Consider the following 17,164-nt stretch of genomic DNA (forward strand, 5'->3'; position numbering starts at 1 on the left):
TTCATCAACTACCCAGAGAAAAGTCTGTGGTTGTACAACTCAATTAGACCTGGAAGAGCTGTAAAAAATGAACCTACAGTTACCAATCTGAAGGCGATACAGTACCGCCCAAATGGTATTATTTACAACAAGTGCTCTTTCAACGAGATGTGGCAAGAATTACCAAGGTGTCCGAGGAAAATTCTTGGAGATGTTTGCGTCCCGAAACTAAACAAGGAAAGACTGAAAATCAAGAAATGCAAATTGGATCATTTACAACAACTTAAATCTGTTCTTCCTAAAGGTTGTCACAGTTATTATGACAACATTCCTTATGAATGAAAATTATAGCGGAGGTAACTGTGTGATGAGCATCACTGCAGTGTGATTCTCTGTTGCTGCTTTGAGTGACACTTAGGATTTTTCTTGAAGAAATGTGAAGACATTTCCGGAACTATGTAAACAGTATATTTACTTAAAACGTTTCTATGAAGTCTTTCAATAAAAATGATTAATGCTCCAAAACGTGTTCTCACTGGCTTTCTCAGCACCAAATACCAACGTCAATGTGTCAAGTCACGCCAGGAGACTGACAAATACCGTATAAGTAACAGATCACGGCATAAATGCAGAGACAATTCCGTGTATGTGCCGTAATAAAGTTTTCTAAAGTGTATTTTTTTGTTTCGCATTTTTATTTGATCCAATATTTCCTTGTAGTGCTACGATGCAAATTTAGCGCCCCTGTGAAATGTATTAGGCATTTTAGACAGTTTTTTGTCTCTCGTGTAAAATTCTTATTTTGCTACTTACGCGGTATTGTTTCTTCACAGATGATATACAACAAACGCATTGTGAAAAATTTATGGTTATATGATGTTAAACGCTGTTTCCGAAGCATTATAAACACAGTTATTTTACCCACAGGTGTGACGTCTTTCTTATGTTTAAAGTTAGTTACTGCTACTTAAAAAGTTACATAGTATTCCCAGAAAGATACTATTTTATTACCCAAACACATTAACATTGCTTGTCTTCATACAAATCGATCATTGGCCAAAAATATGCCAATATGTTCCAGTAAGTTTCATTCTGAAATAAGTAAATGCATAAGTTATTAAAAACATTTATTTACATTTTAGGATAGGTATACAGCTATTACTTCATACAACTTTTAAACACATAAGAAAACCATACAGCCACAGGTTGAGTGCTTGCTTTCATGCCTCTTGTGGAATCAGAACCACAAAAAATGTACCACAAGGTCTAAGACCAAACATGTGAGCCCCACACAACATATCTGTTTGGCCACTAAGCTAATAAATACTCCTTTTAATAAAAGTTATTGATGGCATATCTTAATTCCTTAAATGTTCATGCCATTATCATGTAAGTACATTTAAACAATGTGGAATCCTTAGTTTGAACACTTCTACATAACAAAATATAGACTGGAGAACACTCAATTCCTTGTTGGAATGAACAGAAAAATGCAAGGCCATTGGAATTGTTAAGTTCTCTTCTAGTACAATGCAGACTTTGAGGAATTAAAAAAAAAATGAAAAAAACACAAGAAAAACAAGTTTAGCAGTCCAAAACAACAGAACAAATTTTACTTCCACTCAATCACAAAAGGGCTCCCCAAATTCAAAGTGATATTTAGGAATATTTCACATGATTACCCAACACTTACATTCACTATTGAAGTTGTCACATTTAATAGAAAAAGTGTGCCTGTATTTCACATATTCACTCGAGTTCCACTTCTCTCGGTGCATAACACAAAGCCATTTCAATAAACACAGTTTCTTTCTATGCTCTTCCACCTGTCTGCTGTTGATACACTTCTATGGTGTCACCTTCCTCCATTTCCAATGAAAGAGGAGTATCTGTTTCATTGATTGGCTGCCCATCAAATCGGAAGCGCATTGTAGCCATTGCAATCCCCTGTAAAATTATTGTGAAACAGAATGTTAAAATGTTGATATTTAGAATGTTAAAATGTTGCATTCAAGACAAGCATCAATGTAGTTCAGAATAATAAATATTAGAAGTCACACACATGGAGATCAAAGCTTAAATTCTTAACACCACATAAGGACTTCATGTAAGAGTACCACATAACAAAAATTCTAACAACTTTAACACTGGTAGTGCAGGTGTCATCATTGAAGTATATTCTGTAGTAATCAATAGGCTGCTGCAATTACAGGACAATAGGCTGGAAAAAATCCACAACCATCATGAACTTTGTTTCAATTCTTTTAGCTTACGTAATTCATTCCCAGAAAATACGACGACAGTTCATTACACACACACACACACACACACACACACACACACACACACACACACACACACACACCCACACACCCGCGCGCGCGCGCGACCACCAACTCCAGCATCTCGGGCCGGAATGCACCTACACCTATATACATACTGTCCCCACACCCTCCACTCAACAGTTAGCACCTCCTCTGTAATACCATCTCCTCTCATTCTCGTCTACCACGCTGTTTATTTGCAGCCCTCTGCCAAAGCATCTGAAGCCTTTCATTGCTCCTCTCCTTTTTTGTTCCTTGTTTCCCCATCTCCCTCCCCCACAACCTCCTGACATGGTGCATGTTGGCAGTCTGCTCCCTGCACACTCCACCAGACAGCATTCGTCTCTCTCCCCACCAGTACACTACTATTCTTTCCCCTTCCCCACCCCTCAAGATTGCTGCTTGCATCCTGTGTGTAGTTGCATTTCAGCCTGAGATGCTGGAGTTGGTGGTCGTGCGTGTGTGTGTGTGTGTGTGTGTCTGTCTTTACTGATGAAGGCTGTAGGCGGAAGCTATACATGACTATCTTTTAATCGTGTGTCTGCAACTTGACATGCCTTCTTTACGGTAAGCAGTTATCTGTCTTTTCCTATATTGTTAAAAGGAAGTGTTTCCCAACAGAGCAATACATGAGAAAGTGTTTAAAAAACCACCCTTCTATGCCACTAGCTATCAGGTACACCATTAAACATAACACAACTGCTACAAATGTGGATAATACAGAACTGTACCAAGAAAGAGGACTCCAGTAATGGAAAACTAAATACAACAGTGTATCCATCAGGCTTTAAAGTGAAATGGAAATAAAATAAATACAACTGAGTATGTACATAACAAACAGAATGTGGGACAAACAGAAAATGATTTTTTTTCCTTCTTCCCCAGGAAAAGTTATTTTTCCAAAGGTAGCTGAAATCATTCCTGAATTATGTAGTTTGCTTGTTTCAGTCATAATTTAATAATTATATCACACACATCTCCTCAGTTTGCAGATAACTCCAATGCACCAGACTATTTTAATTAATGAACACTGACAAACAGTTAACAACAGTTCAAGATTAATGATTTGGATGTTTTCCTGCCGACAAGATGAGAGGCACCAGGGAAGCCGAATAACGCATAATAATACAGAGAAATTACACTCGTGAAGATAGTGTGAGTTGCACTGTCATAATCATTTACTTAATAGGAATTTGTAATAATGGTAATAAGTAGATTATGCTAAAGATAGAACACTTTTTCCTACAAATTTTGGAGGCTTTGTTTGCATGAACTGAACGAGTGACAATGCAGTTTTGGCCCTTTACGTATAACAAACTTTTCTGAGTGCCATTTTGCCTGCAGCAATGTAGTGGTGTGTGCATACCTGATTCACATTCAAAGAATGATTAACAGTTGCTTGACACAAGGGGAAGTTTTATACGTTGTGACAGAAAAAGAAATATTTATCAAAATAAGATTGAACATGGAACATGAGGCCAGGACTCGCAAAATGACACACTTACCTATGCATTAATCTTGAGTAATTACAGCACACCTGTTTTGGCTATTTCTGACAAGCTAGACAAGTAGATAAATATTTAGAAACGGCAATATTAGGTGAAATTGGAAAGTAAATAGAAATATAAACTCTCTGCTGATTAAAGCCATTAAATCTGTAACTAAGTTAATACCTGAAAATCACAGGTGACAGAAAAAAACTGGGAACACCCAAGAGGATTATCTAGCTGTACTTTTCAATTAAAAGCTGGTGAACATGAAGCTAAGAAGTAATTTATTTAAGAGTCATTTTTAGAAGTGAAGATGGGAGTAAACTGCTGCAGTGGGACAGAAAATGGAATGAAGACAAATTTGTTGCTATTTATTCAACACTGACAAATTTTCATTGAAAAATAATTATGGCACAGATTGTGAAGAAGATATGTAAAATAGTAACAATAAGACACCAAATTACCGGGAAAGAGAAAAAACAGATTTTTATTCTAAAACAGACAACAAAAGCGAAGCAGAACTGTCACAATGTTCACAGTATCAATGCAAATTTTTCCTGTCATTGTGTGCTTTTTGACTGTGCCTAAGTAAATTAGTGGCAATGAGAGACATCCAGTTAAAAAAACGAACCTTGGGCTTTGAGGAAACAGCATTTAAAGGTTTACTTAAGTCTTTTATTCAGTATGAGAGTCCTACATCATAGGCTCCACTACAAATCATTTGCAATGAGAATTCTTCATGAATACCCAAAATGCCATCTTGATGAAAGGAGCAAAGTCTCTTTAAGAATAATTTCTTATAATGAAAAGGAAGAACAAAGATTACGTTTAATGTCTTACTGACGACAAGGTCGTTACAGATGACAAGCTTGAATTGTTTTTGTTAAGGACGGGGAACGAAATCGGCTGCGCTCTTTTAAAGGAACCATCCCAGCATTTAGGGAAATCGTGGAAAACCTAAATCTGGATGGGTGGAGGCGGATTTGCACTGCTGACTTCCCAAAAGTTCAGCCAGTGTGCTAACCACTGCACCACTCATTTGGTTTCTGATAACGAGGCAGACTTCCAGCAGCGCGGAAACTGGTAACTTGCCAATGCAGGCTGTGATAGATGATTTAAAAAATGATTCACACACAAAACTAGTACTTTTACTGTCACGACATTGCTGAAAAGAAATTATATCAATGGAAATTTCAGAAACTTTAGTAACAGAGATACTAAATATTTCCATTTTCCTATTTTCTATCGAAACACCAAAAGTGCAGTTATTGCAACCAAATGAGCTTCAGTTATACAAGCCAAGTTTGGCCAAATCTAATCTGAAGACAAGAATCATCTAATGGCGACACTCCAAAAGCAGCTAGGAGGAGTATTAACAATTGTAAATTTAAAACAGTCCAAATATGTAAGATTTGAAGGTACTAAATGACTGTAGCAGACTATTTATTATGACTGTTTACGAGAGAATGGAAGATGCAAGATTGCGAGACATAGATCTTGACAGGATTTGGTAAAACCTTTGTTGCTCCACAACAGGTATTTTACAAGTACTGCCAAGATAGTATTAAGAATACAGAAGGTGAAACTCATCTGATACATATCAGTGCAACAACAAAACACAATTGGGTATTAAAAGCTCCACTAGTCACTAAACAGCAAAATACCAGAGATACAGTGACTCATTACATTTCAACGAAGTCCACCAATGTCAGAATCAAGATGATTGTGAGTTAAGAACAACCAGAATATAACAGATCCAGATGATTATGGCTGTGAGTGGAAGAAACCCTTGCCAACCAAGTACAGGTGAGTCATTTTCTTTTGAATGTGCTAGCCAGGTATGAACTGCAAAAAGAAAAATGGGAAGCATCATCATGTAGTATAGACTACAGAAAATAAAATTTCAGTGAAGGCCTTTACCAAAGCCTCTTACAGAAGATTTTTTAGATAAACTACAAGATATGTGTGTGTGTTTTGCACACCAGATCTCAAGAACAGATTCTTCTACAGTAATTTTGAAGTGGGGAGCTGAAACAAAAGTTTGAGATACACCCGGCAAAATTCTGTTTGGATTATCACAATTACATACAGTTTTCCAGCAATTTATAGATATGGCATTTTTGGGAAAAAAGGAATGGTCTGGCAGCTCAAAGAACAACCTTGTGACAACTTTTTTGTAATGAGAGATGAATTTATTTTTAAGCGATGGAAGAAAGACTTTCGAGATTCCACATTTTAGTAGAAGGTAATATTAGTCCTTTCCACACTGCAGACACACAACGAATTATGGTACCATCAGTGACTGACACGTCAAGCTAAGAGATTATGTTCTGGTTACAAAATCAACCCACATTAGCCACATCTGTCATATTCAGAGACAACTGAGTATCCTCACAGGCAACCGTATATCACTTAACTGGTTATGACATAAAACTGCCAACAGCAGCACACTATAGAACACAGACACTGTAAGAGCACTTTAGCACACTGTCACCTTCCAGAGCACACACTATTCATAATATGCATTACGATGTGTTGGAGCATCCTTCAGTCTTGGTTTTTCCCATTTGATTTACATTTGTTTTGTCCATATAAAAGGCCACGCATTCACCTCCGATAAGTGAAGGAAGCTGCACCAAACCAAAATCTTTATTTTCATCGTACAAGCTCATGTGATGATAAAAAAACTATATTTAGAATACACTAAGTTGAAAAATGGGCTACAGTGTAAAATTGGACTCCCATTGAAGTCTCGACTGTGGCCATATACTGATCTTTTGCATAGCCCAATGTCCCGCACAGGTTGAAAGGTGGTGACCTGTATTTGATTCATATTACATTTGTATATAGTAGTTGAATAAGACAAATTCACAGGTGGTCCACACTGTATCTTTTACTGGAAAATAATATTTTTGTTGGAATTGTAATACATTTATATCGGATATCGAGTATGTTCGAGAAATATCGATCGTGGTGACAGATGTTTGTGTATATATATGTGTGTGTGTTGAGGCGCATTAGTCTGTCTTCGTGCGCCTATTTTAATAAAGTCAACATGTGTATATTTTAAATAAAGTGTTTTAAAAGTAAAAGTGAGAACTTGATTTGAAACATGGTAGCAGAGGTCCGTGGTTCTTGAAAAGAAAAGTAGAAGTTAAATATTATATTGTGGCCGTCGCGTGTTATTCAGAAAGTTCGACATGGCTGATATAACTATTCCTGTATTTGATGGCGAAGACTATGGGAACTGGAAGCAGCGGATAATCATGTACCTAAAAATGAAGAAATGCTATACAGTGATTACGAGGGCAAAAGTGAGTTCAGACAACGAAACGTGGGATGAAGAGGACTTGAAGGCTATCAACTATATTTATGGTGCAATCACAAATAAGCAACTAGAATTCGTGAGTGACAGAGAAAGTGCTTTCGAGATCATGAAGAAATTTGATGAATTATATTCGAAAGAGTCTACAGCCCTTCAAATATTATGCAGAAACAAGTTGGACAAATTGAGGTTAAGTGATTACAGTGATACGGGGACATTTTTCAGTGCATTTGAAAAAACTGTAAATGAGCTGAAATCTGCAGGCGCCAAAGTAACGGAAAAGGAGAAGTTAAATTATATGCTGCGAACGTTACCAGAGTCAATGAGCTATATTGGGGACTTAGTGGACGTCTTGAAGGAAGAGGACCAGACAGTTGAATACGTTAAAAGTAAGATTCAATTATTGAATGCAAAAACTGGAAATGAAGAGGTAAAATCAAATGCATTTCACACAGAAAGAAAATTGAATTCAAGAAATCAGGAGCAAGTATGTTATCGATGCAGCAAAGCAGGTCACTTCAAACGTGATTGTACCCAGGGAAGAACAAGTAACAGAGGCACATGGCATCGTGGAGTACATTTTCAAAGCAGCGACAGAGGTAATGGAAATATGCAGCGTGGAGGCTATAGCAATGTACAGCGTGGATATTACGGCAACATGCAGCGTGGAGGTTATGGCAGCAGGCAACGTGGTCGAGGAGAGCAGCATGGTTTTAGCAGCGGTCGGCATCACAGCAAGCAAGGTTACCATCAGAGTGATCATGGTATGAGTAGTTTTATAACAGAGGTTAATTCTATGATAGGTCAAAATAGAACAGTAGAGTCAAGTAATAACAATCAAATTCAAATCAATTGGTTATTAGACAGTGGCTGTACTGATCATGTTATTAATAATGAGGAATATTTTTCTAAGAGTATAACTTTAAAACAACCTATAAATGTAAAAATTGCTGATGGAAAAATTTTGCAAGCTACTAAAGTTGGTAATGTAATTAGTAATTTTCCTGTCTATGATCAAATGGTTCCAATTAATATGCGAAATGTTTTCTTTGTAAAAGACATAGACAAAAACTTGATCCGTTATGCTAAAATTACAGATAATCACAAAATTGTATCGGTAGGGAATAATGCAAAAATTTTTGATAAAGCTAATGGATTGATTGCGATTGCATGGAAAGAGGGTCGGTTGTATAAAATGAGTAGTACTATTAATAAAGGAGAAGTTAATGTTAATGTTATGAGTAAAGACAATAATATGACAGCAAAGGAAAAATGGCACCGCATTTTGGGACATGTTAATTTCAATTATCTAAATACTTTATGTAAACATCAATTGTTAGATGGGGTTCCTTCAGAACTAGAATCAGAATTTATGAAATGTAAAATCTGTATCGAAAACAAAATGCATAATGTTCCTTTTAAAAATAATAGAACCAAAGCAAAAGAAATCTTAGAAATTGTTCACACAGATCTAAATGGGCCTCACTCAACTACTGGAATGCATGGGGAAAGATATTTTCTTTCTTTCATTGATGATTACAGTAAGGCAGCTCGTGTTTACACCATAAAATCTAAAGATCAAGTATACAAATGTTTTGTAGAGTATATTAATGAAGTTGAGAATCTCACTGGGAAAACTGTTAAAAAGATAAGATGTGACAATGGGAAGGAATATTTAAATGAAAATGTCTATGAATTTGTGAGACAAAAAGGAATTGTATTGAATGCTTGTCCACCTTATGTGCATGAGCTTAATGGTACTGCTGAAAGGTATAACAGATCCATCATGGACATGTCACGGTGTCTGCTAGCCGAAGCGCGAGTAGACAAGAGATTTTGGCCTGAAGTGGTTTGTGCAGCAGCATACCTCAAAAACAGAACTTTAGCTAACACCATTGAAAAGAAAACTCCTTATGAGATATTACTGGGAAAAAAACCTAATGTTAATCATTTGAAGTTGTATGGGAGTAGAGTTTTTGTAAGAGTACCTGAGCAACTGAGAAAGTCGAAATGGGATAGGAAAGCCGATTTGGGGGTTTTAATGGGTTATTGTGAAGTAGGCTACAGAGTGCTAATAAATAATAAGATAGTTGTTGCTAGACATGTGGACATTGTTGAAAGTGGTGTTAAATGTATTGGGTTTAAAGATTATGATTCAGTAAGTGAATATTCTAGTGATTCTGAACACGAAAGTATAGAAAATGAAACTGAACTAATAGAAAAACAGAAGGAAATTGAGAAAAATGAAAAGCTTTCTGATAATCATGAATCAGAGAAAGTACTTGAGTTGAGGAGATCATCTAGAGAAAGAAAACCAAAAATATTAAATGATTATGTTTACAGCAATTTTATTTATGTAAACTTTTGCAGTGCAAATAGTCCGGAAAGCTTTGAGGAGGCGATTAACAGTGCCGAATCAAATTATTGGGAAAAAGCGATGAATAAGGAAATTGATTGTTTGAACAAAAACAAAACATGGGAATTAGTAGATAAACCAGTTGATAAAGAAGCCATTGATGTAAAGTGGGTTTTCACAAAGAAATCAGAGGGTGTTTACAAAGCAAGATTAGTTGTCAGGGGGTTTCAACAAAAAGAAATCGTTGAGGATATTTATTCTCCAGTAACCAATATGCAAACATTAAAGATTTTGTTGTCATACTGTTGTCAAGAAGGTTTGGTTATAGAACAAATGGACGTAGAGACTGCGTTTCTAAATTGTAAAGTTTTATCTGAAGTTTATGTAAAGCAGCCAAGAGGATATGATGATGGTACGGGTAGAGTCTGTAAATTGTATAAAGCATTGTATGGTTTGCGAGAAAGCTCACGAGCTTGGTACAATTGTCTTGACGAGTTTTTAAGAAGTTTAGGTTTTAAAAGGAGTAAATATGATTATTGTCTTTATGTATTGAGAGATGGAGATGTCTTGATTTATTTGATTATTTTTGTCGACGATTTGCTCATTTGCTGTGTGAGAAAAGAAAAAATTGTTAAGATTAAGAACTTATTGTCAAAGCGATTTAATATGAAAGATTTAGGTGAGGTAAAAAGATATCTTGGCATCGATATTAATTATGATTATGAAACAAGAGTTATGAGTTTGAGTCAAGAAAAATACATTGATTCGTTAGCTGCGAAATATAAAATTGAAGATTCGATCTTGTACAAAACTCCAATGGAAGTAAATTTAAAGTTAGAACCAGCGTATGAAGATTGTAATGACGTTAGATATAGAAACTTGATAGGTGCACTCTTGTACGTAAGTTCGGGTACTAGACCAGATATTAGCTATAGTGTGAATTACTTGAGCAGATTCCAAAGTTGTTACAGTAGTACTCATTTTAAATATGCTTTGAGAATTTTGAAATATTTATATTTAACTAAAGATTTGAAATTAAACTATTGTAGGAATGAAGGTGCTGAGATATTAGATTGTTTTGTGGATTCAGATTGGGCAGGTGATAGTGTGGATAGAAAGTCAACTTCTGGTTATGTAATTAGATTATTTAGTAATGTTGTATTTTGGAAGTCAAGAAAACAAGCGAGTGTCACAAAGGCTTCAACTTTTGCAGAATATGTAGCATTGTCTGAAGCTGTTAGCGAGGTGAAACTTGTACATGATATTTTAGACATTTTTAATGTTAAATTTGAAAAACCTATTGTCATATATGAAGATAATTCAGGAGCATTAAATATAGCGAAGTTTGGTAATTTCACAAAGAATTCAAAATATATAGAAGTACATTACCATTTTGTGCATGAGTATTATTTACAGGGACTCATTGATATTGTTAAAGTAGATTCGAATGAAAATGTTGCAGATATATTCACAAAGTCGTTATGTAAAGAAAAATTCATTAAAATTAGGAATATGTTAAACATCGCGATATAAATGTAAGGAGGCGTGTTGGAATTGTAATACATTTATATCGGATATCGAGTATGTTCGAGAAATATCGATCGTGGTGACAGATGTTTGTGTATATATATGTGTGTGTGTTGAGGCGCATTAGTCTGTCTTCGTGCGCCTATTTTAATAAAGTCAACATGTGTATATTTTAAATAAAGTGTTTTAAAAGTAAAAGTGAGAACTTGATTTGAAACAATTTTAATTATGGTACATTACTAATAAACAAGGAGCCTGTTGAACAGGTACTTTTTGACCTTAGCTTGTATATTTCTATGCCGTCTATCTTATTACTTGTTTAGAGCTGCACATATTTACAAACCCAATGTATCCACAAACAAACCACAAAACAAAAGCACATGTTAAGAAATTATTAGTTCTCGTGATTTATAAATGAAAGTATTCATTATCTACAAGCAAGACAAAGATGTAAAAGAAACGACGTCTATCTTCAGTATGGTTGGCAACCAAAATTCTCAATAAAAACGCAAATACGAACTGTACACATGACAATGTTTACATTACAAAAATCATTGCTTCAAGTATATATAAAGCCCGTACAAATAGAAATTGAGAAAACCATAATCAATAAAAAAATATCACTCGTGTGACATCACCACATGTGCTACGTTTTACACCACCAGTATCGCTATGTTCACAATGCAAATTGAAAATTTTATCAACAGGTAAAATTACAGGAACCACACCGCCTTTCTTTCACACTTGGGAGCTAATCTGCTTGCTTCGATACACTACGAACATATAGAAACTATAGCAGAAATGCATGTAACTTTACTTCTCACCGAAGATCTTAAAGCCACTGGAATGGATCTTAGTGATACGGCTCTGTTATTAATTACACAAATATTGAATTACGTTCATCCGTTTCGGTACTCACCACTCTATCACAATACGCATTCATCAATTTTCTTAAAGGAGTGTGCTTCTTTATCTTAAATTGCACAATGGCATTGTCTTGACCCAATACTTTCAAGTTTATATGCTCAGACTCTGAGCCTTTCACGTCCTAAATAAAGAAAAAAAGTTTATATTCAAAACACACTAGAATCAGTTTACCTAAAAACAGACTAACATGTGACTTACCTTTTTATCTTCTGACATTTTTACTAATGCACAACCCGGACGAAATTCACTAAAACTTGCTTCTCCAAAACAAACCCAAAGTATACGTAAGACAGCTTATTTATTCAATACAAAGTATGGCTGATATTACACTAATACAAATCAGCCAAGACCACAAGAATTTGCCAAAGGCGTATTTTAAAAAAATACGGGCGCGCACTTTAACGCCTAACACTTCGCTTCGTTCCAAGGAGCTCACGCCTCAAAGACTTTCAGTGTGACATAATTTACAGATATGACGGACCAAAGAGTAACAAGCATAATACTTAATTCATTTCCCAACTTTCATGAAGAAAACCATGTAAATTCCAAATATTTTCTCGATTCACGAGGGTATTAATGCATATCGGAAATTTACTGTAAAGTATGGTAACTTTATTAACGGTTTGTAAATTTACATAAGTGTAAAATAGATGCAAACCTAAGAATTAGTTCTTTTCGTGAACATTACTAAGCAATTGTACTGGGTGAGTCTATTACGCCAAGAAGATAATAAAACTAAAAGTACAGTGTAGTATATGTGAGATTATGGGATAAAAATCGTGCTAGGAAAGATCAGAATGCAGTATCACAATTTGAGAACTAACAATGATAGCGTTTCCTTAGAGTGGAAGTAAAATTAATGATAAATGTTCTTGAGAAAGGTCTCATGGGAATATTTCACATTGCTGAGAAATGAAAGAACGAGAAAAGTATCGTTCAACGACAGTTATTTGTTGAGGAAAATATGTTTATACAAAGACTTGGGCGGGTTCACTCACAGGGACCATCATTGCCGCCAATAGAATTGGTGCCATATGTCGCTCTATGAAATAGCGTTGGAATCATAGACCATAGTTCTCTAGGCTTTAGAAATCACAGTGTCTCAAGAACAGTAGAGTAAGATGCAAGTTCTTTAGTGTTTAGCATTTTACCAGGAAGAAATACACTTGTGGAGTACTGCTGTGGAGAACCACAAAACTCTCAATGCCACTGCATATGCATGCAATGCGTCCAGCAAAGACGTATGGATCGTACCGTAGCTGAATTAAAAAGAAAAAAAGTAGTCTTTAATGTCAACTTACGTGCTTTACCGGACGAGAACACACGAGACAATTCTACAGACCGATCCACCTGTCAGCTTTGACCAGTGACGTCATACCTAAGGTAGAGACGCTGTATAGAGGCAATTATTGAAAGCGACTGAGCAAATTCATAAACAAACCATTGTAGCATACGAAAAAATTACAATCACAGTTCACGTGATTAATTACTTAGCCACATATTATATCGAAAAGAACTTAAGATAACGAAAATGAGAGCAGAAAAAGATAAGTGTACATGTCTGCAATAAATTACTATCATAATTTATGCTAGTAAGAAAAGTACAGAGAAACTTTAAATCCATTACAATATAGCGCATGATGATGTCACTATGCTGTGAAGTGCCGTTAATTTTTGATAATAACTATTAAATCTAATGGAGTAGTAGACAAGAAAAGAAAATCCGCAAAAACAGGGTCTTAAAAACATTGGAGTCGATATCTAGAATTAAGCTATATAGGTCAATTCTAGTTACCGATTCCAACCATTCCATGTTTCATAATTTAGCTCGTTTTTATGGCAGGTGTGTGCACTAAAATGCAACATGATTGCTCTCTGAACATCTACAGAAAAATGACTAACACTGGAATTAGTAACTAGAATTAACTTACGTAGGTTAATTCCAGTTACCAGTTCCAACCATTCCAAGAATCGTTATTGAGACCATTTAACAACAAGTGTGTGCACTAAAGCGTTACACAATTTCTACAGTTGGTAATACTCTCTTCACTACTATGAAAAAGAAAACAATCTGTTACTTTTCGTAGTAGTTCTGAGATCAATCAGAAACCTAGACATCCTAAAAAAAAAACCACCGTTCACAGATTTACTGCAAAAAGTCTAAAATTATGAACCATCGAACAGATGGAATCGGTAACTAGATCTTCTACATAGGTTAATTCCAGTTACCGATTGCAAGCATTCAATGGTTTATTAATTCGATCATTTTTCAGCAGGTGTGTGCACTACAATGTAGGCTAATAGAATTTCTGCCCTTGTAATTGTTCACTAAACTACTGCAAAAAAGTTACTAAGGTTGGAATCGGTACCTATAATTGACATATATAGCATATATAGGAGGCCAATTCTAGTTACCTATTCCATTTTTTGTTATTTCATCACAATACTTCTAGACAGCGATTACAAATGTAGAAATGCTATTACGTTTAGTGCCTTAAATCCCTGCAAACAATTTACATATGAATCATGGAAATGTTGGAATTGGTAACCAGAATTTACCTATATGTGTTAATTCCAGTTATCGATTCCAGTATTTGTTATTCTTTGTAGATTTTTACTAGTTGTGTACTGGCTTTTCTTTTAGATTTTAGTTTGTCGGTTTGTCCAGAATTCATGTTACTGATTCGTATTTGTCGTCATTCATTTCATTTCCCCATTTTTCTGATGCATTTTACTTTCTTCCCGCCAAAACAACCAACTTTTCTGCGCTTCTCCCATTAGATTCAATAATTAATAGTAAAATTAACACAATTTTATAATAATATGACTTCATCATCTGCTTTACCGTAATATAATTTAAAGGTTCTCAGTGCTTTTCTACTCACATAAATTACGAGAATAATTCTTATCACACATGAAATTTTGTATCTAATTCATGTACATAATTTCATCTTCATCTACGTCTATACTCTGCAAACCACCATGAGGTGCATGGCAGAGGTATGTCCCATCATACCAGTTATTAGGGTTTCTTCCTGTTCCATTCACGTATGGAGTGTAGGAAGAATGATACATTGAATGCCTCTATGCATGCAGTAATTATTCTAGCCTTATCCTCATGATGCCAGTGTGTGATACATAGGTGTTTGTAGTACATACCTGGAGTAATCATTTAAAGCTGGTTCTTGAAACTTTGTTAATAGACTTCTCGGGATAGTTTACGTCTATCTTCAAGAGGCTGCCACTTCAGTTCCTTCGGTATCTCTGTGGCACTCTGCTATGGATTAAACAAACATGTGAACATTTGAGCTGTCCTTATCTGTATACATTCGATATCCCCTCTTAGTCGTATCTGATACAAGTCCAACACACTTGAGCAATACTCTAGAATTGACCACACAAGTGACTTCTAAGCAATCTCTTTCATAAACTGATTACAATTTAATAGTATTTTACCAATAAACCGAAGTCTACCACCCACTTTACATACGAGTGAACCTATGTGACCATTACCGTTCATATCATTACAGAGTGTTACACCCAGGTATTTGAATGCATTGAGCGATTCCAGCAGCGACTCATCGATATTGTAGTCATAGGATACTACGTTTTTTCGTTTTGTGAAGTGCCAAATTTTATATTTATGAACATTTAAAGCAAGTTGGCAATCTCTGCACCATGTTGAAATCTAATCTAGGTCTGACTGAATATTTCTGCAGCTTCTCTCCGATTGTACTTCATTATAGATAACTGCATCATCTCCAAAAACATTGATTCTACTATTCATATGGTTGCAAGGCCATTGATATACAATGTGAACAGCAAGGGTCCCACACTTCCCTGGGGCACATCTGAAGTTGCTTCAACATCTGACGATGACTCCCCAGCCAAGATAACATTGTGTGTCCTCAGTACCAAAAAGTCCTCAATCCAGACACAAATTTCACTTGATACCCCCATATGAGCACACTTTTAACAATAAGCAAAGGTGCAGTACTGAGTCAAATGCCTTTTTGAAATCAAGAAACATTGTATCTACCTGGTTCCCTTGATCAAAAGCTTCCAGTATGTCATGTGAGAAAAGTGCAAGTTGGGTTTCACTTGAACGATGTTTTCGAAATCCATGCTGGTTGGCATTGAGGAGGTCATTCTCTTCAAGATACCTCTTATGTTGTAATTGTAAGATCCTATAACAAATCATGTCAGGGATATTGGACAGTAGTTTTGTGGATCATTTCTACTGCCCTTCTTGCAGACAGATGTAACGTGTGACTTCTTCCAAGAATTGGGCATGGCTTTATGTTCGAGTGATGCACGATAGATTATAGTCAGAAGAAGCACTAACTCAGCTGCAAATTCGGTATAGAAACTGACAGGGATCCCAATGGAGCCTGGAGCTTTGTTCGATTTTAGGGCTTTCAACCATTTCCCAACACCTCTGAAACTAATACTTATTTCATTCATCTTTCCAGTGATACAAGGATTTAATTGTGGCAATACTACTGGGCTTTTCTTTGTAAAGCAACATCTGAAAACATAGTTAAGTATTTCAGCTTTGCTTTGCTATCTTCAATTTCAGTTCCTGTCTTATTCGCTGGGGACTGGGCACTAACTTTGGGACCACTAACAGCCTTTACATACAGCCATTTGGATTTTGTGAAATCTCATTTGACAACATTTTGCTACAGTACTCATTGAAGACATCACACATCGCTCTCTTGACAGCCAAACGTGCTTCAGTGCGTATCTCTCTAACTAAATAGGTCTACGTTTTGTTTTACACCTATTATGCAGTAAACTCTGTTTCTTTAGCAGTTTCTTTACAGTGACTTTATGCCATGGAGGGTCCATCCCATTGTGAACTGTTCCACTGGGTACATATCTATCCAGTATGTGGTCAACCATTCTTTTAAACTTGAGCTGGGGTTCCTCTACATGTTCCTGCCCTGTGCTGAAAGTTTCAAGTTCTTCATTGAGACATGACATTACTGATTTTTTGTTTATTTTACTGAACATATTTATCTGTCTGCTTGTTTTAGTTGTCCTTTGTACTTTGGTAATAATTGTTGCCAGTATCATGTCATGGTCACTGATACCAGTTTCGATGTGGACATCCTCAAAGAGGTCAGTTCTATTTGTTGCCAGTAGATCAAATATGCTTTGCGATGCCCCACCAAGTTCTGTCCTTATATGCATCAGTTATCGCCTATAAATGACTGTGGTTGCCGATAGGACT

At 35.8% G+C, this 17,164-nt stretch overlaps 1 protein-coding gene across 1 annotated transcript; it reads right to left on the reverse strand.

Annotated features, from left to right (window-relative positions):
- Positions 1-1,089: 1,089 nt before the first annotated feature.
- On the reverse strand, positions 1,090-12,367 carry LOC126481211 (small ubiquitin-related modifier 3). Its single transcript, XM_050104816.1, has 3 exons — positions 12,127-12,367; positions 11,921-12,049; positions 1,090-1,926 (listed from the first exon to the last, which is right to left on the reverse strand). The coding sequence occupies exons 1-3, from the start codon at positions 12,142-12,144 to the stop codon at positions 1,792-1,794; spliced, it is 282 nt and encodes a 93-aa protein (XP_049960773.1). The 5' UTR covers positions 12,145-12,367; the 3' UTR covers positions 1,090-1,791.
- Between the last annotated feature and the right edge of the window lie 4,797 nt (positions 12,368-17,164).

The sequence above is a fragment of the Schistocerca serialis genome, chromosome 1 (genome assembly GCF_023864345.2).
Source record: "Schistocerca serialis cubense isolate TAMUIC-IGC-003099 chromosome 1, iqSchSeri2.2, whole genome shotgun sequence".
Taxonomy (NCBI): domain Eukaryota; kingdom Metazoa; phylum Arthropoda; class Insecta; order Orthoptera; family Acrididae; genus Schistocerca; species Schistocerca serialis.